At 48.4% G+C, this 24,425-nt stretch overlaps 1 protein-coding gene across 1 annotated transcript; it reads right to left on the bottom strand.

The window, feature by feature from the left end:
* Window positions 1-113: 113 nt before the first annotated feature.
* Window positions 114-20,111, bottom strand: LOC131209458 (DNA-binding protein RFX2). The gene is made up of 8 exons (XM_058202535.1): window positions 19,746-20,111; window positions 19,422-19,668; window positions 4,262-4,355; window positions 3,595-3,973; window positions 2,084-2,188; window positions 1,347-1,889; window positions 302-1,285; window positions 114-224 (listed from the first exon to the last, which is right to left on the bottom strand). Exons 1-8 carry the CDS (start codon window positions 20,109-20,111, stop codon window positions 114-116), a joined length of 2,829 nt encoding a protein of 942 aa, XP_058058518.1.
* Between the last annotated feature and the right edge of the window lie 4,314 nt (window positions 20,112-24,425).

Genomic DNA, 24,425 nt, shown 5'->3' with positions numbered 1-24,425 from the left:
CGACAAGATATTGATTCGTTTCGTAAGTAAGGAAAAAGAACAACCCAACACCCCCCCACCACAAGGAATGATCAAACATCGCGCACGTCCGCACAGCCGTACAGTTGGGGCGACTAACTCCGCATCCGCTTGGCGTTCGGTTCCAGCTTCACGTTCACCATGCCGTACTCGGTGCTGTACAGCATGCTGTCCAGATCGTCGTGTGTCGGCCGTGGCGCTACTTTCTGTGTGGACAGGATAGCGAAACGCAGTTAGTAGAACGGCGTCAACCGCCAAGCGATCCCTAATGGTCGCTTCTTACCTCTCCCATGACCGCGATCGGTGTGGTGTTGGTCGCTTTCGCAACCTTGTGCTCGATGATGAAGAACATGTACTCGTCGTACAGCAACCGTATCAGATGGAAGCTACCGAAGCTGCCGGCCGACCGGAGCGTTAGGTCGCGGATCACCATCGAGCTGTAGAAGCTCCACTTCAGCAGAAACTGGCGGGCCGCATTGACGAAGCTCGGTTTGCCGCGGAAATCCTGCAGCGCGTCGTCCACCACGTTCTGCAACCAACAGGCCCACTGCTCCAGCGTGTTCTGCTGCTGGAGAGCCGCCTTGAAGTCGTTCTCCAGCCGCTGCACGATGGACGTGTCGCACTGGCAGATCCACGATGCCTGCTCCTGCACGTTGCGGAAGTCGACCCGATTCAGGTCGCTCAGCATTTGCGCGATTTGCGTGCCGTTCTGCAGCACGGCCCGGGCCGCCTGCGCCAGGTGATTGAGCGACGTGTAGCGGCGGAGCGTCTGGCCGAAGGCCGACACCGCCGACAGCTTGATGGCCGTGATCGGCTCCGGGCACCCGCTCATCGCCGAAGTGAGCCAACTCTCGAGGTTTTTCGCGAAATTGCGAATGGCCTGCGTCAGGCCGGTCGGTATCGGTCGCAACACGTCCGGGATCAGCACGTCGACCATGTTCTGGTAAAACTTGAAATCGACGTGCTTCACAAACTCCTGCACCGGTTCGAACTGCGTCAGCAGGTACAGCTTCTGTTTGCTGAGATACTTCTCTTCCTCGCACTCGTCCCCGTTGTTGTTGTTGTTTTCGGCGCGCCAAAACTCGCGCCACAGCGACTCGATCATGTTGAAGTCGAGGTTAAGGATGGCATCCAAAAACGCTTCGCAGTGCTCGCGGTAGATCGAGCGGAGCGTGTCCACGTCCTCCAGAGTTATCTCGTCCGGCAGCGGGTGGATCATGTCGATGATCGGAAACTGCGGTATGGCACCACTCGGATCACCCAAATACTGTAAACAGAAACTCGAACCGTATTAGAACCGCCAGCGAAGCGAAGGTAATGTTCCTTACCTGCGCGCACGAATCGGGCATTTCCGCCTTAAAACTGTTCTTCTTCGGACCCCGTCCATGGCCCATCGACATTCCGTGCCCGGCCGCTCCTTGGTGATGCGCTACACCACCGTGACCACCGCCGGCTCCCATCGACCCGTTAGTTTGGATACCGGTCCCACCGTTGCCACCCGATCCGGTGTTGCCGTGGACGTGCATACCGTTGCCGTTGCCACCACCGAGGCAGCCGTTCCCATTGCCCAGCTGTTGATGGTGTCCGCCCATCAGCTGGCCCGAGTGTTGCGGCTTGCAGTCGATGGCGTTGACCAGCGGGCTGGTGGGCTTGATGCGAATGCCGTAGTAGTGATACTTGCTGTTACCGCGCGTTCCCAACCGGCGCGTCCGCAACCCGCTGAACACCGAACGGATCAGCTTGCCAAAGCTGGCCGCATTTACCGCGTCCAGTTTGTTCTCGTTGCAGTGCCACATGTAGTGATTGTAAAGCGTCGACCGTGGCAAGCTCACACCGTCAGCCGTCTCGTAATTTTCCATCAACCAATTGACCTGCAAGTATGGAAACATCGACGCAGCCACAGGTTCCGCGAGTTAGCGAGGCATGATTGGGGCAAGTGCCGTCGGTACGCGAACGTTTTATTGGCACAACGGAGAAGAAAAGACGGTAGGCAACAACCAAACAGAAACAAACCGAAACGAAACGATGAAACACGCCGCTAACAACCAATAAACCCATTGCTTACCGTAGCGGGCAGAACGCGAGCAGCATGGGCCAGATTGGGGCTGTGATCGAGATCCTGGCCCGATGCTGCAGACGCTTGCTGTGCGTGCAAATAGGAGACTACGTCCTGGATGTTGATGAGAGTGTCAGGCGAATTTGGACAGTTAGAGGGAGAGAGAGAGATAGAAAGAAAAACAGAACCGAAAACCAATCGATAGAAAGCAGGAAGATAGAACAGAGTGTTAGTATCCTTACGGTGTGTGTTTTATGAAAGGAAGGAAAAAGCTGCAATTACTATTGACGAAAAGCAACAGCGATTGTGATTCCGTTAAAAGCAGGCACTCTACTGATGATGGCGGACATGATCGGGAAAACTGTGCGCGATGTGCGTAAAACTAAGCCAACTGGAAAATGCAACCAAACCGGGCAACGGCAACCGAATCCCCCCCATGACAGGCACCCCTAACGTTCAATGGTCTCTTAACCAAATGACCAAATTTTACTTAAAGACAAATCTTTGCAAATTCAAGAACCACGTGCAAATTGTAGCAGAGTTCTAGAAATGGCGACAATGTGCTGCTTTGTTTGCTGGGCATCCGTAGATGAATGTATCAACTCGAGTTGCGTTCGTAGGTTACTTGATGCTTCCAAATGGCATGTGCTGTGTGTAAAACGTGTACTGCTGTTGTCATGTAAAATTGTTGCAAACAGTTGGCTAGAATACATTCGCGATACGCATTGTTTCGGCCATTTTCCATCAGTACGATAGTATCAAGAATAAAAATCAACTAGTGTCCTATGTTTAGAGGGCTAATATTTTCCAAACATCAGTTACCAGCATCAGTCAGTTGTCTGCCAGCGTACGCCTCGGCATGATGGGACGCAACAGTTCACAGTAACTCTATCACAGTTGTCATCAACAACTCAATTGAACGTTGCATGCATGAAATGGTTGGAAAACCACCGACAGGCTTTCAGGTGGGACAAAAAACCATTAAACAGTTATCCGATGGTGCGGGAGTTAATTAAATAACAACTCCACCACCAGCAGCTTCCGAGCGGATCACAAACCGTCGGGAGGGCATTAAAAGCTGCCTACAACGGAATGTACACCACCGAAAGTCACAAAAAAAACGACACAACGGATAATGTCAATTCTCACATGCATTCAGGATCGCAACGAGCCTCGACGGTGGGGAATCAATGGCGGGTGTTTGTTTTTTTTTCTGCTGTCTCTGTGCCCACAAAAACAGGACATTGTTTAAAATGGAAACTCGGCATCAATTACGCAAACGAAGAGGAGTTCGATAACAATCATGCACCTGAGCGCAGCCTCGTCATCCCGCGGTAGACCGCAGTCACTTCTGTGGATTCTTCCAATGTCCGCTCGGGTGGAGCCGGCGCGCAAAATTGTCCGGCTTCGGTTGGCTGATTGTGGTGTCGGTTGCCGTTGCGGTTGCACCTCCGAGAGCCCGCCCTCCAGCGATTATCCTTGCCCCGTTGATGGACAGGCTGCGTCACCCACGCACTTACCGTCATGTTTTGGGGCGACGAATCCGACTGCTGTTGCGTTCCGGGTGCGTTCCCATTGCTCCCGTTGACACCGGTGCCCGTACCGAGCAGCACCGATTCGTCGACCGGTACAATGTACTGCTGCTGCTGCTGATTAGCGGTTCCAGCATTCGGTGCAGTGCCGTTACCGGTGGAAACGGTTCCATTAACGGTTCCGTTCGGGGCCGCGTTGGAACCACCGTTGGTCGAACCGTTTCCGGTTCCACTGGCGTCCGAGTGTGTGGTATTGGTACCGGCTCCGGTCGTACTATAATTTCCTCCTGCAGCATAATATTGCTGCTGTTGCTGTTGCTGCTGGCCGCTCGAACCGTAGTCGCCGACGGTATACACGGGGTACGACCTGCAACGACGGGATCGTCATGTGAAAACCAATGTTTGAACTCTAATGATAACAGTGTTCTATGAATTTCTTTTGCACAAAGTGTCAGTGCAGTTCTAGTAACAGGACAAATACGATCATAGTGTTGCAATAAACGGTAGGCAGGCACTATAAGCAAGGACCAACAGGGTTGGGAACGGTACCAAGTCCAACACGATTCAATGAGGCATAGCTGAAGGCAAGGTATCGCTGGCGAGTACACAAACAGCAGATTAGAGGAACTGGCAGGAACAAGACGGTGCGACTTACATTTGTGTCTGGCCCTGGTTGGAGGCATTGTACATATCCGAGTCGACGTACTGCACGTACGTGTGGTGGTTGGGGCCATTGTCGGGCGATGAGACTGCGAAAAGAAAAAACAGGAGGACGGAGCATTAAGGACGATTATTTTCGATCTACTTTTCTCGATCCATTTCGGGCGAAAATTGGCCACTCATTTGCTTTATCATCATCGAGCGCGTGTGCGTGTCGCGGCGAAAGGAAGTCATAAATCGGATTACAGAATTTATTTGCCAATTTTTTCGTTTCGGCCCTGGTTCCGGCTTGGGTCGGCTATTTTCTCGACCCGGTCCAGTCGGGCGCGGTGTCAACGTTATGGGCTTACCCGTGGACATGGCAATGTGCAGTTCGGTTGAAAAATGGTGACCCCTCAAAGAAAAATCATCATCCACCGAGACATGTGCCCGGGGGCCGCTGAATGGATATCGCGAAAATGGAGTCCACGGCCAACGGCCATCTTGTTTTTCATTTCAAACATTTCTCGTCGCGGGTTCCGCGTCCCCTCCTCTCTCTCTCACTCTCTCTTTGTCGCACCGTTTCCGTTCCTTTTTCCGCCCTAAGCGTGCTGGCACTGCAAAACGCGTACAGATGTGTAGGGGGACAAAAGCGTTCGAGAGTCGAGTCGAGTCCTGTTCCCGAACGCCGCCTAGGAGCGCGTCTGTGAGCTCAATGAAGCCGTAAAAATTCTACAAAATTCTCCATCGACGGTCGGTCGGTCTGCGACCGGATTGCCTCCGGGGGCATCTGGCACCGGAAATGCTGGGCCCATTTACGGGACTGTCAAAACGAAAGCGAATCGTGGATCCGTCGCCAGTTAGCTCCGGTCTTTGAGGATTCGGTGAGAGCACCGTCACAGAATTTGCTTTTCGGGTGGGTGTATATTTTTGGATTTGCCACAGAACTCGAAACCAGCGCAGGATTCCGGCGGAAGGGGCGTCCGAAGTCACCGGAAGAGAGACTGCACACCGCTGGAGGGTGGTTTTTCATTTCTTGAAAGTATTTTTATTCTCATTTGATTTATGAATAGGAAATACGTGGCGGGGATACCCTGCTTCGCCGGCTCTCGTGCCGTGGCTAAGCCATGCTTTGTTGGCCCTTCTCGCCGGGGTCGCCACGACCCGGATGCGAGAAGATGGATGCCATTCCAAGATTTGGGAAAAGCCATTTCGAATGCCAGGAATGGTGAAAAGGGACAAAAAAAGTACAATAAAAGGAAAAACGCACCGACTCTGACCATGATGGCCGCCATCGTAAGCCTGTGAGCCTGTCCCACGGCACCCGGTACGGCCCGGCCCGGCCTCTCGGGGGACCTCGGGAGCGTGTTTCAAGGGCCACGGCGTAGTCACCGCTGAATGGCAGGATTTAACTTCAAAAGTCACACAATCAACGAGAGATGAACGTACAAGATGCTGATGATAGGATGTGCGGTCGAATGGAGCGAATGAAAATGATGACTTTTTATTGCTTTTCAGAAATTCATTGTTTTCCCTTCGCTACGGGTGTGCGTAGGTCGTAAATTCTCGTAACCGTGAGTGAACCCGGCGATCCATTCTATCCCTTGTGTGGCGTTTGGTTTAGACAGATTGCAGAATTCGTACTCGGTTCCGTGTGGCCCAAATTGACATTCCACAGCCGCCAGGCAGCATCATCCGGCTTTGCCTGCGACGATCTATGGGCAGTTTTGTTAAATGCTACACGCAAACTGAAAGCTAGAATTCAACAAGCACCCGGAGCACAAGGGGGTCAGTTCTTGATTTAATGAAAAGCCCTTGAAAAGCATGGATACTCGTTTGTGATTTTCTACAAATATTCAAACGCTTTAGATACTTGAAAGAAAGAATGTTTTGCATCAGACAAAAAATGTTACCACCAAGCTAGGGCTGTGCCATAAAACATCCGCAAGCAAAATGGTGGTAAAAAGACAAAAAAAGTTACTCGTAAAAGCCCCTTTTTAGCATCCCCAACAACAGAATGATTCCGGTAAAACATTGTAAATCTCCAATAGCGCACAACGATATCATCGATCCGTCACGGTGCTACCAAACAGAACAGGACCTAAACATTGCACCACACGTCGGGATGGACTGTGTCCGCCGAGGCAAAACAAAAAAAAAACGGAAGATGAACGAAAAAATGGTTCGAAAACCAATTGCATGTGCCCAATGCTTCGTAGGTTTTTTGCAACCAGTTGCAGGACGAAAGGGATGAACCAAAAGTATTGCGCTGACGAAGTCACTACAACGCGACCCGCTTGGTAAGGGTTTTTATTGCACCAATTTAGTGTGCAACGGTTCACTCTCGTTCCGGGAATCGGCCCAAAAACGTAAAACAAGCAAAACCAAACGCCAAAGTTGTGCAATATCAGTGCGTAGGGGGCATGGTACTCGGACCATTACCAAGAAGTCCGAGGGCCGAACGGCGCAGAGCCCAACTCTGGTCTGGTTCACGGTTCTGGAGCGATGAAACGCACAGTAGGGTTTCGCCGTTTCGCTCCAGTTTCGGACGTGTGCAATCTGCGTGTCTCGGGGATCGACCGCAATCCCGATGGACGAAACATCCCGAGATAGCCGAAGGTTCGGTTGGGTTCCATTTTCTTGTGACTCTTCCGGTGCGTGGTGCAATATAACGATAAATCAATCCACGAGCAGCAATCTGGGGTTACACGGCACAGTTTCCACGGACTGAATTTTTAGGGGTTCCCATCCGACAGAGGAATCCATTCTCGACATTTATCGATCGTTGCGATGAGTCACGGATTCGATTTCTCCCGCTGCCGTTCATTGTGAAGAAGCAAATCTCCGGGCGTCCCGGTGGAGAAACTGAGAGAGCCAAATCCGCAGCTTCCGATTCCGGAGCCCCGGGCGCTACTTCAAGACGCGCAAAAAGTATCCCTAATTGAGCCCGCCGTTTTGCCCACCGCCTCCCGGTTGCAGCAAATTATGATTAGCTCGTAAAATAAAACCTCGCCAAAATACGATCCGATCACTCCGATCCGGCCTGGATGACGGGGACGACGAGTAGGAGGTAACATAATTTAATGCGCCAGAAAATTTGCTGACCCTGCCCGAGGCCCAAGGGCCGTCCAACGTACGAGCGCAAGCTTCTAAAACGACAAGAATGGACATGGTTCGATTAGTACACTCGATCCGTCGGCCATTTTGACCGCCATCCGGGGTGTGGTAGCGCTTCGCTTTCGCCTTCAAAACGCTGAAACACCCACGGGTGAAGGATGGAAGTTGTTTTAATATTGAACCGAAGCCCCGGAATGGGCAAAGGGTGGCATGCGAGACATGGAGAGCGTTCCCCTTTGATGGCAAAAGTAATAAAGAAGTGAACTAAAAACATAAACACACGTACGCACGGCTACACGTCCTCTCTATCCTGAGCGAGCGCAAGGACCTCTTCTGCTAAACTTGCGAGCCATAAACACATAAAAATACTAATGCACTTATTGTGTGCGCCGCGGTGTGTTGTGTTGGGGACGGTGCGCGAGGGGACGTTCACATCAGCACGGTTCCGATCAGGACACTCCCCGCTCGGTCGGATGCTGTCAGAAGGGGCTTACGGTTCCCCTCCGGGCAAGGCGGCCGTACGTAAGATGGAGGAGGTATTGTTATATCTCAACTTAACCGAAAGAAACACAATAATGTGGGATGTTTGGCAAGCGCGGGAGGTTATGGCGGATCCGTGCCGTACCGTGTTCCGCAAGATGGATGAATAAAGATCGGGACTTTCGGCACGATGCGGGAAGTGCGCGTGCTGTAAACATAAATTTAATGTTGATTGGATTTCTGGCAAATGACAAGTAGAGTAATATTGCAGCCCGCCAGCCAGCCAACCGGCAGCGTGTGCATAAAGCCATGTGGCGCTACGCCTCGGTGGGGCGTAGGCGGATCGGAGAACCTGGCCACACTGGGACGGGTCATAAAACAAATGCTCGGCCCGCGTTGCTAATTCGAGGGCCACAGAAGGGGACGCAGGGCGTATTAAAACCGCCATAACCATAAAACGATACTACGCAATCGGAAGCTGCAAACAACACTTGCGGAAACGGTTTTCTTGAAGATGGTTTATCTTTATCGGAACTAAAGGAGTGTGCTGCTCAACGTGCTATTATTATTGAGGAAACACTCGTTGTGTTGATAATTAATGTTGTTTGGATTTTTTCAGTAATGATTCTTTTTTCTCATTTTGCCGATACGACAACAAGAACCGTAAGACATTCAACAAAAATTAGCCCTCATCTGCCGCTAGAGATCGGCTTCGGTTCGAGTTCTCGAGTTGAGGCAAAATTTAGTTGCCACATAAAAGTACCGTATTTTTCCGTGTATAACGCGCACTTTTTTCCCAATTTTTTTAGCTCTAAAATCTGGGTGCGCGTTATACAAGGGTAGTAAACATTTTGTCTCCTCCAAGCATACAAATGTGCCCTTTTAGGTACATATTCTATAGTATTATTGAATAAATTATAAAATGAAACACTTGTTAGGAATATAATTATCCATACAATATCGTTTTTAAGTCATGGCAGGGAGTTAAAACAGAAGTTGTTGTGAAATCATTTAAAAAATGTGGCATCAGCATGGATCTGAAGATGTCGCAATTTATGAGGACTCTTCAGAGAGTGACAATGAGGAGTACATTGAACAGCAATTGGAGAATATCAATTTGTCAGACAGCAGTGAATCTGAGTTTGAAGATTATTCCGAAATATAAAATACTAGTATGTCTTTTGCAATGTATACGCATTTTATCTTTAGTCTACTTTAGAATATTTATAGAGTATTTAGAGTAATACATTATTATCATTTGATATTTGTTGGATATCACATATCTGAAAAATGTAAAGTAAAAAATTTGTTTCCCAATTTTGTTCTCGTAAAATATGGGTGCGCGTTATACACGGGTGCGCGTTATACACGGAAAAATACGGTAATTTATTTACAATTTGAAATCTTCAGCGTAAAACGAAAACAATTCTAATAATGTGAATGTAAAATGCGAATAACCATTGTGTTTTAGAGCAAACAAATTAGAACAAAACGAAAACAGAAGAGGACTGAAACACATTGCACGGGATTCGCCATTCCACTTTCGCCAAGTTTTAGGTACTACTTAGTTCTGGCATTCGACCATTCAGGGCCAGAATTCACGAAAAAGCGCGTCAAGAAAAGAAAGTTTGAAGTTGGGACACTTAGTACGAAGGAGGAAGCTAATTGTAATCACATATTCTTGGTGCAAGTTCTTCGAGACAAAGAAAAGAGCCAAAATGTATTTATAGAAAACGAAAGAGTTAAAAGAACTAAAGAATAGAAGATTGTTTAAGTTTTACCGGTAGGAATCCTTGTGTCGTTCGTGTCCCGCCGAGCAATACACAAAAAACCAACAATGGGCGTGGGACGTTTAATCTTGACTTTAGGCCAATCCGAAAAAGCAAAAAGCCAAAATCTTGTGATGAAAATAATAATGGACAAGAGCGACGGATCGAATCGAGTACACAAATCGGACCGCTGCGTAACGCGAACAATTAGTGGCTTTCTTTTGTCGGAATCCATCATTATATGGTTCCGGTTTTAAGACTATTTCGCATAACAGTTGCTACATTCTGCATGCATAACTTGAACTATTAAAGACTTTTAAGCTGAATAGGTTGAATCCGAAAATAAAACCCTTGGAGGTCTACAACCACAAAAGTAAACTTGATAGGAGTGATAAAAACACTAGATTAAGTAAACACTTGAAATACTCATAAGCGATTCAAAAGTACGGTTTAAGCAGCAAAAATACGTTACATGAATTGTGCAGGGTGTAGGATTTTCCGCAATAGGTCATGTTATTGCAGCGCCTATTATACATCATGGCGGAACAGGTTCTCCGATGGGTTGTTGCTTATTTCCTACGGTAACCACTTGAATCCGGCAGAAGCCTTGTAAGGTAACGGTGAATCACTTTATCACACTGAACCGGTCGAATGCTCGATAGGACCCAGAGCCCGATGAGGGCGTTGAAGGTGCCAAGGAGATGATCCACGTGGTCAACAATTTTATGGAGAGCGTACTCTTCACATCTACTTCACGGGCAAGGACACCGTAGAGTTCATGGAGTTCGTAATCTGCGCTACGGAAATGTCAAGGGCACTGTCAAGTACTGGCGGACGAGGAGGCTGCTGATACACTCGGAACACTAGTAATTCTACAACGGTCTAACGAACTCCTCACCGTCGCGAGCAGTTGCAGCAGAAAGCTCTCGGTGTCGCTGATACCACTTGGAGGTGCGGAAAGTCTAAGCATGTGCGAAATACGCGGGCGCAAGATGCGGGAAGAAGACTTTTCTCAGGATCACGGCGCTTCTTGACATTTGATTCTGTCCGATCGGCACCACGCTCCACGGCGGCAGGTATCCATGGGATACCGAGCGCAGACGACGACAACGCCGACGTGGCGTGGGGTCGAATCTAGGTTACAACGCCACTGCTCCAACAGCTCCAGGAAACAAGCCAAGGGTCTGTATATTGCGAATGGCCTGATTTTGAATGCCCGACGTCGATGACGACGACGAAGAGGATGGCGGTCCGTGCGGCGGCGGAAGTATTGGGCGATTCTCAAGAGGAGTCGTTCTCCCGTCGTTACTACTACTCCGGGCGTCCCCAGAACTTTCAATCAGCAAAATCGATAGTGAATGAAATCGGTTAAGTGAAGGGATGCCTGAACGGGTGTGTTCACCTTCGGCGGTATCGGCTCACTTGCTCACTCCTGTGTCGGGTGGCCGGGCACTGCCTTCGCTCCGTCGCTGGCGCTATCTGTTGCGCTCTGCCATCTATCAATGGTACTTCCGGGCACTCCGCGCCCGTCCTTCCGTATTGCCAGTGGAAGCGGTGGCCGAGAGTGAAAGTGCTTCTTGTTCGATCGATGACTTGACTGAGCCGCCCAGCACTCAGAAGCCACTGGTCCTTGGGAGCCGGCGCCACGGGGGGCTAGCAGCAGGATCAATTGTATGCCTCAGGTGCGCTTGCGAAGGGTTTTCTCTCGATTTCTCAGTGCGTTGTGTGTGGTTCCAAGTCTCACACAGAACTCGCGCCCACCAATAAGTCACACCGAACTGTTTCCCGTATTACGCACGTTCGTCCTTTTCTTAATTGCCGGATCCCAGCTGCATCACTGCACCGCACGGTCACTGGTTGAAGTGGCCGAAGAAAAATTGCAACCTCACCGCGACGATTCGCCGACAAGGATGGTGATGCAACGACGGCCAGCAGACAAAACGCGCGACAACCCTTAGCAACGGTCCACGACAACGCGACGGTGTAGAGTGAACTGAATTCGATACCGAAATCCATCCCCTGGTGCACCGCGCTCCGGCGGCGTGCTGAGTCCGGTGTCCCGGGCTGTCAACACCCCCAGCACCCAGCAGCAGGCTCAGGCCACATCATCTGGCCACTCATCTCGCTCGCGATCATCAACAACCGGCAGCGGTGCGTGAGCTGGTTCCTTTCCCCCGGGGCCTACTTCCGGGGGTGCGCCGTCCCACTCTCGCAAACGGCTGTCTCGCTCGCTCGGCCAGCGCACGATTGCCTCTCCCAATCCGAGCACAACCAACCAACAATCATTTGCCCATCCCTTCGCCCAACGGTCCTCGGTTCGGTCCGTCACTCGGCAAATCCCGTCCCGTCGACCCGGGGACGTCGGTATTGGTGGGATAAGGACGAACCGTCGGTCACCGTGTGGAAGATGGAAGCTGGCGCGCTGCTCCTGCGTTCGCTAGTACGGTTCCAGCATCGGCGGACGACACTGAACGTCGACGTACCGTAACGCGCTGACAACGTGTGGTTTATCTGCCATCAAACAGTTGGCCGCCGCTCTAGGATAACACAGCAGCAGCAGGTCTGCAGTCCTGCTCGTGGTCGGCCGACATCCACAGCGCCGGCGGCGTCACAATGGCGAGGTCATATTGCTTTCATGGTAATCCCTGTCGCATCGCTTCGAAAAAGCACACGCGAAAGGTGTGGCCATACCGAGACGCGTCTTTCGCGCTTTGCGATGCAATTAGGCTAAAAAAGAGGCAAGCGTAGTTTTCTTTACGATTAAGCGTTTCTCTGCACTGCCAACGAGGGGTGTCCATGTCAGAATTATACTCTGGCTGCTGCTGCTGCTTCTGGCGCCTCAGGATAATCGGAATGGGCTAAAAATGTGATAAGGCTAATTGTTTTGTTATTGCCGATTGGCGGTGCTCACGTTACCGTCGCACCGCGCCCTCCTGTCGCTTCCGGCCGAACAGCGGGATCGGGCCCAGGAGGCAAGATTTCGATTTTAACGTCCTTGAGCGGATGAGCGGGGAGCTGAATTCCATTACTGACCGCGGCGTCGTCTACAAAATGTCGCCCAAACCAACCGAGCGACCCAGCGGCCAAAGGAAGGGCGCGCGCGGGACGCAAAAAGGGGGCGTAAACATGGCGGCAAACAATTTCCCGGTGTCCTTCTCGGAACTATGCACGCAGATCCTGGAACTGGCAGGACATAGGCTCCGCCCTCGAACACGAGAGCACGAGATGAGTGCCGAGAACGCGCGCACTCCGTGGGTAGCGCGCATGACAGCCACGCAGCAGCTTCAGCAACAGCAGCAGGAACATTCGCCAGTCATCTGCGATGATGGCCGTCGTCTGCCGGGTGCGGGACACATACACCTGAGAACGAGAGGTAACTCGAAAGGAAGGAGCACTCATCGGCCTGCCGTGGAATCGGTGATTTGGCAATTGTTTCCGAATCCTTCCTGCCACAAACATACACACACGCGTGTGACGTGGCGGCGGCGGCGGCGGCGGCGGCGGCAGATGGAGTGAAAATATTGTCCAAATTGTAAAATTCCTTCCCCGCAAAAGGATGCCGTTCCGCCGGTCGAAGCGGAAATGTGGAGGTCAAAACATGACTCGGCAATACGGGAAATACCTTACAGCGTGAGCATAGCATACCGAAAAGCTGGTCAAGTGTGGCGTTCTAGAAACGCTACGGCTGAGGTACCGGCTTTTGGCACGAGGTGCACCCCCTTTATGTGGTTTTATGCCCGCTACTCACGTTAACCTTACCCACGACAGAATGCAATTACGAGGCCGGGACTTCCTCAGTTCACCTTAAACTCCGGCGCCGGCCTGTTGCCTGTGTTTTATTAGACGAATTTCCGCATATTTGAATCAAAAATGTTAACATGGGGCAGCGAAAAACGCAGCGTTCGCAAAACACTCTGCAAGCGTCTAGAGCGTAAGATAAAAGGACACATTTCATAAAACATTGAAACAGCTAATGCAATTTCAAAATGCACCGTAGAGAGCTTGTGCCGCGCAGATGAAACGGAAACGTTGCAAGGGCGTGCTGTGGTTAAGCGCATCTTGGCGAGTTGCGGGGTTTTAATTACATTAAAAGAGGTTTATTTCAATATCTGCTGAAACATGTTTAGTAGGTAAGTACATTCCATAGTGAGGAATTGGCTTTTTGGGATTTAAAAGCAAAAAAACTTCTTCAGCAACTTAAGCAACTTAAGCTTAAGCAAAGCAACTTCTTCTTTACAATTCCTCGACGTAATTTCTCTCAAACATTCTTTAGATTTTCTGCACCATCTGTTATTATCTTAGAGTTTGTTGAATTGAATATTAAAATTCCAACGATTTACCGCTAAGGTTAGGTTTCTGGAAACTATCACAAAATTGTGATTGTTGAACATTTCATTAATTCAAAGTTACTTTTAATAAGTTTGTGCAGTTAAACGGTATGGATGGGTTCTAAGCGATCAACCCTTCGAAGCATCATCATACGTTGGCGCGGAGAAAATGAAAACTGCTAGAGGGAAATATGAGAAGCCTTCATGTTTCGTAGGAAAACGGCAACGTTATTCAAATTGAAAATAGAATTTTTTGGTAATCAATCAGCACAAACGTTAAACTTTTAATGATCAGTGCGTTACGCATTCACAAACTTAAATTTTATCGTTTTTTTTATTCGACTTCGATGAACCAGTGTCAGTCAGTGAGAGGTCGTTAGAAGGGCCAGACACTAGTTTTCTATGTTTTTTGAAGAATTCTCCTCCTTCTAAAATAGATTAGCAAATTGCTAATTGGGCTCAGTTAATCTTTCTTCTCTAGAAGTTGATGGAACTAACAGAGTTAGAATGAATATGCTAAACAAAAATGTTATCGTGCATGAAGCATAAAAATTGAAGTATCTGGAGCCATTCCTATTGTACAATTAAAATAACTTATTTCAACAAATCAAATGCACACAGAAGATGCCTGAACAGGCTCCGGTCGTTTGATGAAAGCAGGACTCGGGAGAGTTTCAAAAGGCTCGGTAGGTTTGCCCATTTGAGTAGATGGACAAAGAAATGTCCGATGTGAACAGCATCAGATGGCTTTTCTAAGCGATCTATCGCAACGAGGACTCCAGGAAGCAGTATATCGCACCAAATTGATGCAGCATTCTACAAACGAACGTCGGGCCCACAATCGATGCCCAAATCGATCAATCGGTCTTTATTTTACCGTTTTTTTAATTTTCTAACACGAAATCGATAAGCGAAACACAATGGCCTTTGTGTAGGGATGATGATGTTCCTCCCGAATAGGACCCAAACGGATATCGATCGTTCTGCGAATGGGAAGCTGCTCACCTGTTGCTAAATGTCTGCATGGCGATAGCATCAGCGGCGATGGCAAGTGCACACCATTGAAACATCACACGGTGATGCCAACATCTCGTCTCTATGTGCCACAAACTTATCAAGATTGCAACGCATATGGTCTGCTATACGTAGCGAAGCTACGGTTCACGATGTTTTTTTCAAAAGGATCTACCCTTTCGCTATCAGCACACCGCACAACATAATTTGAAGCGCTCGTCCGATAACGCGTGGAGGAGAGAAGGGGACGAAAGCACATGTGCGTTTGGCCGCACCACGGACTAGCCATCAGTGTCGCAGCATCGTTCGAATCACCTGAGTGGCACAGGTATCAATTACCCGTACGCTGCACGTGCAAGCGGCAAAGAAGCGTCTCGAGGGGCACGTGTTGAACAGGCTCCCGTCATCGCGGAGTGCCAACCGAGAAGACCCACCGGCGTCACCGCTTCTGCGCCCTCTATAGGCGAATATTATATTCCTAATCGTGCACCGGCGCTGTACAGGTGCCGGTTTGATAGACATTTTCCACCCTTACCAGCCGGCGACCGACCGTTCCGTTTTGTTATTATTCGAAGTTTTCCCGGAAAAGTTCGCCACCCCTTTTTGGAACGAGAAGTTTTTTCTTCCCACTCCTATACTGAGATTGGACCTGGACGCCCCGGGACTTCGTATCTCGTCTACACCCTGCTGGTTAATCCTAATTAATTGATGCGCAAATGTTGTCCAACAGAACCGGCCGACGTACGCAGGGCGCGGTGCATCCTTCCCTCACGTACCGGTTATTTTGCCTTTCCCGTGGGCAGAGAGCGCGACTGACAGCGGATGCCACACCACCCATCAACAATTTGGGTCGACTCACCGGTCGCCACGCTCGCGCTGGGAAGGAAAAGTTTGCAAAAAATTAAAAATATCAATTCAACGCAACAGTCGAGAGCGTCACGCCGCACACGGTAGAAGTTTATACTTTTCGAGATTTTGATCCGCACATTATGCTCTGAGGCGGGCAAAGCGGTGGCCATCCGGGATTTTAGCCCCCCGTGAGTCTGCCGCACCGAGCCAGCCAGTTTTCAGGGATAATTCTTCCAATCAAGACTAATTATTTCAGGATTACATTCGCTTCACTACACCTCGATGCATTGCGAACGGTGTGCGGTGCCGCACACCGCTCCGTCGGGCTTTGCCGGCAACATGCGAAAGATCGGGTGAGTTTTGATCGTGCACAGTGGTCCCTAGTTTTTACACTGCCTCCGATGAGCATCACACAGGAACATGGGCTCGTCGGTCCTTGCCCCCTGCACCGGGGACTTGGGCTTTTGTTACGAAAGGATTTACCCGTTTAGAAAGGACGATGCACACTGATCGAAAGATAGACGAGGCCCTCGATACCGCTTGAAAGGGGCCCTGGTACGTGACCTTCCGTGTAAACGGCGGTGTACGTCGAGCGAAGTGGTTTATTGGGAAAGCGGATTCCAGACGAAGTGATTTTTTTTTATCAGGCAAACTTGCGCCATCACTTGACCCCGGTGTTTATGCACTTTGGTGGCTGCTTTCAACGGCAGTCACGTAAACATATGTAGACAATCTTGAAATGTAAATTGGTTTCGGGTGCCTGCTTCCCGGCGCCGGGAGAACGACTAACAAGCATGGTTTTTCTGTTATCAAATTAAACTTTTTGATAAGGTTTAGAAATCATGTAACATATTTTTGGCCGTTATTTAAATTAAGTACAGAAATTAATAACAATGTGTAACACACAAATGTTTCGACCACAGCCCTCATAATACAAAGCAAACGTTCTAACGTGGTGTTTAATAAAGTAACACACAAAAACAATCATTTTCACATTTGTGAAAGAATTCTACCAAAACTTGTCGAGACAACTTTACGGTTTTTGCCATGCTTTCGGAACGGGAAAACCACTATCTGGTTGACTGCCACCGGAACTCACATTTCGCAAAGTTTTCCATCATCTCGTCGGCCGCTGCCACTCCAATAAATTTAGATCAAGAGATAAAACTTTACCCTGCCACCACCGGCGACACTCGCTGGCACACCACCCGCGATGCGCCAGCGCGAGATTGTTAGTTAAGAGTTTTAATTAGTTCTACCTCACGGTGAAAGCATTCGCCATGTCACCACCACAAGAGGACGGCAGGAAATTGACGGTCTGTAAATTCGGTCTCGCGTAACGTTCCGCGGGCATACAGGCTTAAGGGTGCGTACCGTGCCTCGCTCCCACGGCGTGTGGTGGCGAACATCTTACGGTGCTTCTGGCTCGGGCAGCATGAGTTTTCTTTGTCGCAAAGGAGGAAAAATATTTACTGCTCAAAAATCCGTAAGCCACCGACACCGGCGCCGGGAAGGTGATTTCCACTGGGAAAACGCGTGGCGAAGCCTTGCGAGGTTAGGAGGCAAAAAAGCGGCGCAAAAGGGAAGGTGAAACCGTATCAATTTCACCCCAATTACTACACCGCTGCTTACACCGTGGGCCACCGTCCGTGCTGCGATGCTGCGAAGGTTGACCAGTGAGCGCAGGGAAAGGTTGTTAATTTATGATGCTTGCTTTCTTTGCCCTCACTTCCCTTATACTTCCCACACACTGCGCCGTCAGACGGGGAAGGCGGTCTCCACTTGACGAGATAATGAGTGATGAAGAGCCGAAGGTGGGATTATGCTTGTATCAGCCACTGTGTCCCTGCTAACCAACATCGGTCAAGGGGGCGGAAGACGAGTAGACGGGTGCGGCGACGGCAGCATCACGTTAAAAGTGATACATTTAATTGTGCTAGCGCCGGGGACGAATGCCGCTGCCGACAAGGAACTGGCGGTCGCGCACCGGTACCCGTAAACCGGAGGGTGACGATGGGCTTCGGTGATAGATAGATGGGTCGGTGGCAGTGAGCGTGTCTGATTACACGTATTTTGACGTATTTGACAAGTTTCGTACAGTTTTGTTCGCGGGGCCACCGTGCAGCAACAGTGCCACCACATGGGCGACGATATCTTGCTATTATAAAAAGGATACGTTTAATTAAGATACCGGCGATATGATCGGAGCGTTGGTAAGCGTTGAATGACGGGTGATGAGCCAGGGAATCGAGATAATAATAGATCAAAGATGAGTTGTTTATCAACACTGATTTGGCGTGATGCACACTTACGCTGGGGTGTGATTCGCGGAAACAGAAGCCTTCTTTCATTTGGGGCTGTGGAAAGCATCTTTCCTGAGAGCCCATCAAACCATCAATACATCAAGCCAGTAATATCAATAAACGGACATAAAAAACAGTCAGAACACTAGGCGGTGTAGCACAAAACCTTGCGTTTGAAATCATACATGCTTTTCTAGCGAATCAACGAAGGAAAAAAACGCGTATAAAACAATTTGTAACGATCGATGCAAATTGGTTCAAAGGAAGCAATCCCTTTTCTATGTTCGCCTAATGTATCGAGTTTATTTGCCAATTTTATTGTCAGTTCTACTGTAACACGTAGCTGCTGGTTGGGCATCGTTTGGGTGAACGATTTACGCACCATGGTGGCTGAAAATGTGAACATTCGCGAATGTCCGTAATCCTCTTCACTTGGGCCTCCAGCACATCGGAATCACCATTTCGTGGGAGACAAATTGCTCCTCAAGCGTCACTCAACCGTACCGGGCGAAGAGGCTACGATCAATGCCCTTTACTGCTAGAGGTACAAGCAAGCAAATGTGTGTCAGTCTCCGTAACGCACGTGTCGTCACGCAGAGTGCCAATTGGCGAAAAAATGATTTTCCATATCGACGACTTTTGGCGACCTTAGAAGGCTACACATTTGCGACACCAATGGTGCACACATTTGTGCCCTCCACATGTGTGAAAATGGTCTGCTCTTGAGAAAAAGCTGGCGATTAACGAACCGTGAGCAAAGTATAAGGTTTATTTGCCTTTTTTAATTCTAAAATGCACGGCAAGACTGTATTTTTTCATTCGTTGTATCATAAACATTTTTCGCAATCACTGAACCTTACAAGTATCGCCAATTAGGATCAAGCCATTGAGCAAGGCGTAAAGAAGATAACGTTAAATTTTGTAAGGGTTTTCGTCTGTCGGCATGACCTTTCCATCATTTTGAATTCGGAAAGGCAAACTCTTATACATTAGACCACTTAATATTATAATGTCGCAATAACGAATTTTCCACCACACAGACGAGTCTACAGGGTGTAAAGATGCTTTTCGCCACACGTGGTCTTAACTTAATCAGTTAGAGAAGCTTGTTAATATTGACGTAGATCAGCTTCATTTAGCAATTCTTCGAATGGCATGGTACTTACATCTAAATAATTTTTTATTTCTATATAACCTGATTTAAATTGAATATTACTTGCTTACTTTGATCCTTGGTACGTTTGGAGGTTTCGTTTTGGTTTTTGCTGCACGGGCGAGTACAATTTAAATGGAAAAGTAGAATGCAAATTACTTACCAGTAACAGTGATATACTGCGGTGTGCCATCGGCTGAGTTTTGTGCCTGCACTACGGCCACCTGGGCCGTAACTTGTGGTGTGTCATCGGCTGTAGCTTCCGAAGTACTACCGCTTTCGGTACTATCGTTTGCAGGGTTGTCCAAGAGCTTTTCATTGTCTGCCTTCAAATCTACACTTTCACTCTCGTCACTGACAGAATGCAGAATATTAATGACGGTTCCGTTGGGATGAATCACAATTTTTTTCTACAAAACAAAGAATATAGACAACCGATGAAATCGTGTTTCGCAAATGCAACATGTTTCGTTTTGCTCCAGCTTACCTGCTGTTGTATCATCTGTTGCAAAGAGAGGCCGTTCGTTGTGTTGCCCAGTAGGCTCATGATGTTCGAGTTGTTCAGTAAGGCGGTGGGCAAAAGGGCGGGTTTTATGGCGCCATTTTTAAGACTTCCTGCGACGGCAATCGTCGGTATCTGTGTCGTTCCGGTGGTACACGAAGCCATCACGGGCGTAGCACTTGAAACGTTGACCGATGCTTCTGGTGTATCGGAATTGACGGAGCCATTGGGTGCGATCGTGGCATCCAGTGGTTCGCCAGATGCTTGTGCTGCGTTTGCTTCGTCCCCTTTAATGCCAGTTGCTGGGATTACGGTAATAAAGTTTCGTTGTGTCGCTAATCGTGTAGCCATTCTGCTTTAGTATCGGTGTCAGTTGTTTCTCAGCATAAAAATATTTTGCAGCGTATTGTGGTGCAGGTTCACCCAGCTTGCTGTTTGACTCTTTCCTGTATTTAGGTATTACCTTTCCTTATCGGGACAAGATAAAGCTTGTGTTCGGTTGCGCGTAGACTAAGTTCTTGATATGAATTGTTTTTAACAATTGGGCGGAACGATTATCACTGGATTTAAAGTAGTACGTAAATGAAGGACGAAAGGAAGAATAGAAGTCCACCAGCGGTCGGTGACAGTGTAAGGCTTTGAGGTACTGCAAACGGTTTCGAACGTCGAACGTCTCTAAAACGTATTTCTTTCACTCTGCATTTCCTCGCATAATTCTGTAGTTGATTTCAACCGAAGGATGCCGGCCTTTTATGGTGGAAAACCTGGAATAAAGAAAACAATAGTTGAATTATTTATCCACTTGTTTTAGCTTCACTCGACACGAAACGGAAACAATAGAGCAGCACTTCGACAACGAGTAGCTGGACGCCATCTGGCGAGAGCTTTGGGCACAATGTAGAAATCGTGGCATACTGCTGACCCAGCAAGACTGAATTTGATAGCTCATTTGAACGTTTTTCGTAAGCTTCAAAATGTTATAGGGACGGGACTGACATTAAATGTTCATACATTTGTTCAGCTCGAAACCTATTACGCACATTGTTACAACCAACGTTTTCATGGCTCGTTGCAATGTGATTATTTTCACATTTTGTATTTAAACATTCGAGAGCCTAAGTTGTTGTCATTTTCAAATCACTTCACCTGCAACAGTTTGGCGCAATGCACAGCTATCTTCGTTGTTTGCTATCACAATTAGTGGAGAGAAAGGACAGTAAACACCGGTATATAACAAACAGCAACTTATGCATCAAGCACAAGCACACAACGGATACTGACGCCTAGCGATCGAACGCTGCTACTAAGGACTCTGCAGTGCTGCTAGGACACCGCTGCATGGCGCTGGCAACATCGCGGACTTAGTTAGAAGCAAAAAAGGCACGCCTGGCGTATTGATCAAACATGCTGCCCTACTGTCGTTCCGCCTGAACCGGTAGCCCCCCTTTGAAAACGCTGTTCGGATACGGTAAGGCACACAACCGCCAGCTGCAAAGGATATCCTCCGATGTGGCACCGTTGCAGCAACGACAAGACTCGTGCGCGGGACACGGCTCGCTGAGCATCGCCGCGTTTGTTGTTAGGGTCCTTCAGGATCACCGGACTTGTGGTTGCTGGAGGGATTGTCCGGACACCATATGGGGCCACACGCATCGACACACAAACACACACATACACTAATGTTTCATTATACAACCGTTTCCCCAGGTTACGCGATGATGGAGAAAGGACACATCGCAACATCTCAAGTGGAACCGCAGAATGGGTTTTGATCTCGGGGGTATGGGTTTAAGTAGGGAACAAAATTGAGACCTTCGCATTTGGAGAATGAGACTACTTGGATCATACGCCTTATGCGAATGTGTTTTTATTTATGATTCGAAAACATTTTCAAAAGATGTTATTCGTTCGATCGTAGAGCAACGGACTGGCCCGTATTTGTTGGAATAAAATAAATTGTTAAAACAAAGAACAAAAATCTGTAGAATGTGTTCGTTTTCTGGCCAAACTAAAATGTATTAAAATAAAGAATGTAATTTTCAATCACATTCTTTTGTAGAAAATGCTTCTTTGATCAATGCCGAAAACTCCAAACAAACAGATCCAAAATAGGCAATCCAATGAAGCGTGGCAAAAGCAGCAACCCGTGGCAACGCGTGCCTCGTACTTGGTAACCGTTGTATTCTGCCGCGTATATAGGAATCGGGTTCGTCCTACGGCACCTTGTAAACAATGCACGGGGCCTTCCCAAGTTGTTAGTAATGTCAAAAGAAAAATATAGATGCGGTTTGTTTTTCGACTCTAGCTGATCTGTGGGATGCCCAGCTACTTACCTTTCTATCCTTTCTTAAGGATGAACTGCAATTCCGAGGAACATTCATTTTCGCTGCGTACGTTCGAGTGCATGGTTCGCACATATAGTGGGTTCCTTGGGAACCGGTGACAAGCAGGTTTCGGGATTTACATCTTCAATGGTTTAAGCGCGAAGTAATAGGTGTGTGAACAGCTTGGCTTCAAAAGCCACATTTTCATCGTTTTGTGGTGCTTTCTAAGCATATCCCGATTTGGTAAACACGAAGAGCATTGCCATTTTCCAACTCACGCCGTCCCTGCTATTGCGCCGAATCTTCTAGTTGGTGCAAATATCACCAATATTCGTTTTCAGTGCACCTCGTCCGTTTGCTACCAGCAATACTGCTTTTCGTAGCCAAATTCTTACGGCCGGCTGGATCGTAATGTTGGCGAAGGCAAATTTCAGCACGGATGTTACACCTCACTGTGCACGAATTGTGTACGTTTATTTTGGTTTCACAAGATCATTGGGTTTGCAGTTTGCACAACGTATGTGTCACTTCGCGGTCCGTGGAAACGAGCAGTGGAAAAATCTTCCCCACACAGTTTCGTAGCAACTACTTTGATGAAATCTCAAATCTCTTTTATTTTGTTATTCGTTTTTCTACTCGTTGCCAAGGAGACAAAATTTTGACAGTTTGCGTCAGCAGGCGTTCGTCGATTTGCTGTTTCGCGACACCGTTCATCGACTGTGAAATATTTCACTATTGCTAAATATTTAAAAAATGTCTGTTGCTCATTGTAGCTCACAACGCCCAAATAGAAACAGTTCTTTTTAGATCAAACCCAAATATAAACAGTTGTAGCTGATCATGTTAGATTCGTTAGATCATGTTCGGTCGACATGTTGTTGTGTTGTTATAGAGACTTTGAGCCTTCTTCCAGAAGGCGTCCGCGAAAAGTTGTGAAGACTTCCAGGACCGTCGTAGCGCTGAAGGGAAATCGTCTAGGTTCACCGGTGGTTTACTGCCATTTGAGCTTCCGAGTATGAAGTGGTTGGGCGTGAGTGGTGAATCGGAGTCGATCTCAGTTAGCGGTCGCGAGTTAATGATCAGCCTTGAACGGGGCGACTCATCGGTGGTAGATCGAAGGTAGCTAGGACCGTTTTATTGATTGCAGCAAACGTTCCCAGGCGCCTCCAAAGTGTGGAGCCGACGGAGGATTCAATGTCCATTTCGTTTTAGGTCCTTCAAATTCTTCGACGAGGCGTGACGTTTCAATGTTGTCGAGATATTCCCGAAGTTCTCGAGACGCTCCGACGAAATTGGTGCCGCGGTCACTTATGAACTCAAGCGCATTTCCTTTCGGGCTGCAAAGTTCCGTATTGCCAGAATGTATGAGTCGGTGGTTAGGCTGTGCCGCGCATCGTTAGCCCACCAAGATCACTCCCCACCGTTTCTCAACGCGTCTACCCACCGCAACGAACATGGGTCCGAAGTAGTCGATCCCGGTATAGGAAAACGGACGTTGGAATGCCGCAAGTCGCTGGACGGGTAAGTTTCCCATGGCTGGGGTGACGGACCTTGCAGTACTAGCAGCGGCGTCTCAAAATGTTATACGTGGCTCGTAAGTGCGGGACGTGGTATTTTAGCCGTATCTCGTTTAGCACGGTCTGATGGTTCTCGTGGCGATATCGTCGATGGTAGCTGTAGATAATCGCTCTGTGATGTAGTGCTGGCGAGGGATATCACGGGCCGCTTCGTTTCCTCGCCGACCCAGATGCAGCGGCCGATCCTTCCTCGCATTCGCCATTTTCGTCGATCATGGGGCTAAGCTGGCTCAACGGACTATTGTTTTTGACGGTCTGCTTCCACGGGTGCTGTACGGACTTGCGCGAAATATCGCTAGTGATGTATTCCAAAGCTTTGGGATACACAATATTTTTAGTTTGGTTGTTTGGTGCATATATGAAAAGACCTGACGGGTTCCCAACGCGAGAGCAGGAGACGTATAACTGCCCATGAGCAATACAGGGAGTTTCTAGATTTATTCCACAAATATTAAACGATTGACCTTGGATTTGTTTATGGTCATGGCGAAAGCAAGTCGTACGAAAAAACTTAAGTACGAAAAAATCTTACAGCCGTCAGGGAAGACAATGTTTTGTATGAAATCAACATTTATATGGTTATCAACATTGTAAGAATGGAACCTGCCTTACCACAGTACATTTCATTTTAAGTAGCACCAGCGATTAGTGTCGAGCAAAGCAGCATCCAAACTAGAGACAACGGTTAAAAACAGGAAAAGTAAAAGGAAATTTCACCGTGAGTACGGAAAAATGTTCGCTGGGGCTGAAATACCGGAAACTTT

The sequence above is a fragment of the Anopheles bellator genome, chromosome 2 (assembly GCF_943735745.2).
Source record: "Anopheles bellator chromosome 2, idAnoBellAS_SP24_06.2, whole genome shotgun sequence".
In the NCBI taxonomy this organism is placed as follows: Eukaryota; Metazoa; Arthropoda; class Insecta; order Diptera; family Culicidae; genus Anopheles; species Anopheles bellator.
The sequence above is the reverse complement of the archived record's forward strand: the minus strand, read 5'-3'. Positions and strand labels throughout refer to the sequence as shown.

Coding starts and splice junctions, on each gene's coding strand:
- LOC131209458 (XM_058202535.1), bottom strand. CDS start 20,111: ATGGCTACACGATTAGCGACACAACGAAACTTTATTACCGTAATCCCA. Junction 4,356..19,421: donor GCAGTATATCACTGTTACTG/GTAAGTAATTTG, acceptor TTCTTTTCGCAG/TCTCATCGCCCGACAATGGC. Junction 2,189..3,594: donor CGTCGCCCCAAAACATGACG/GTAAGTGCGTGG, acceptor ATCAACATCCAG/GACGTAGTCTCCTATTTGCA.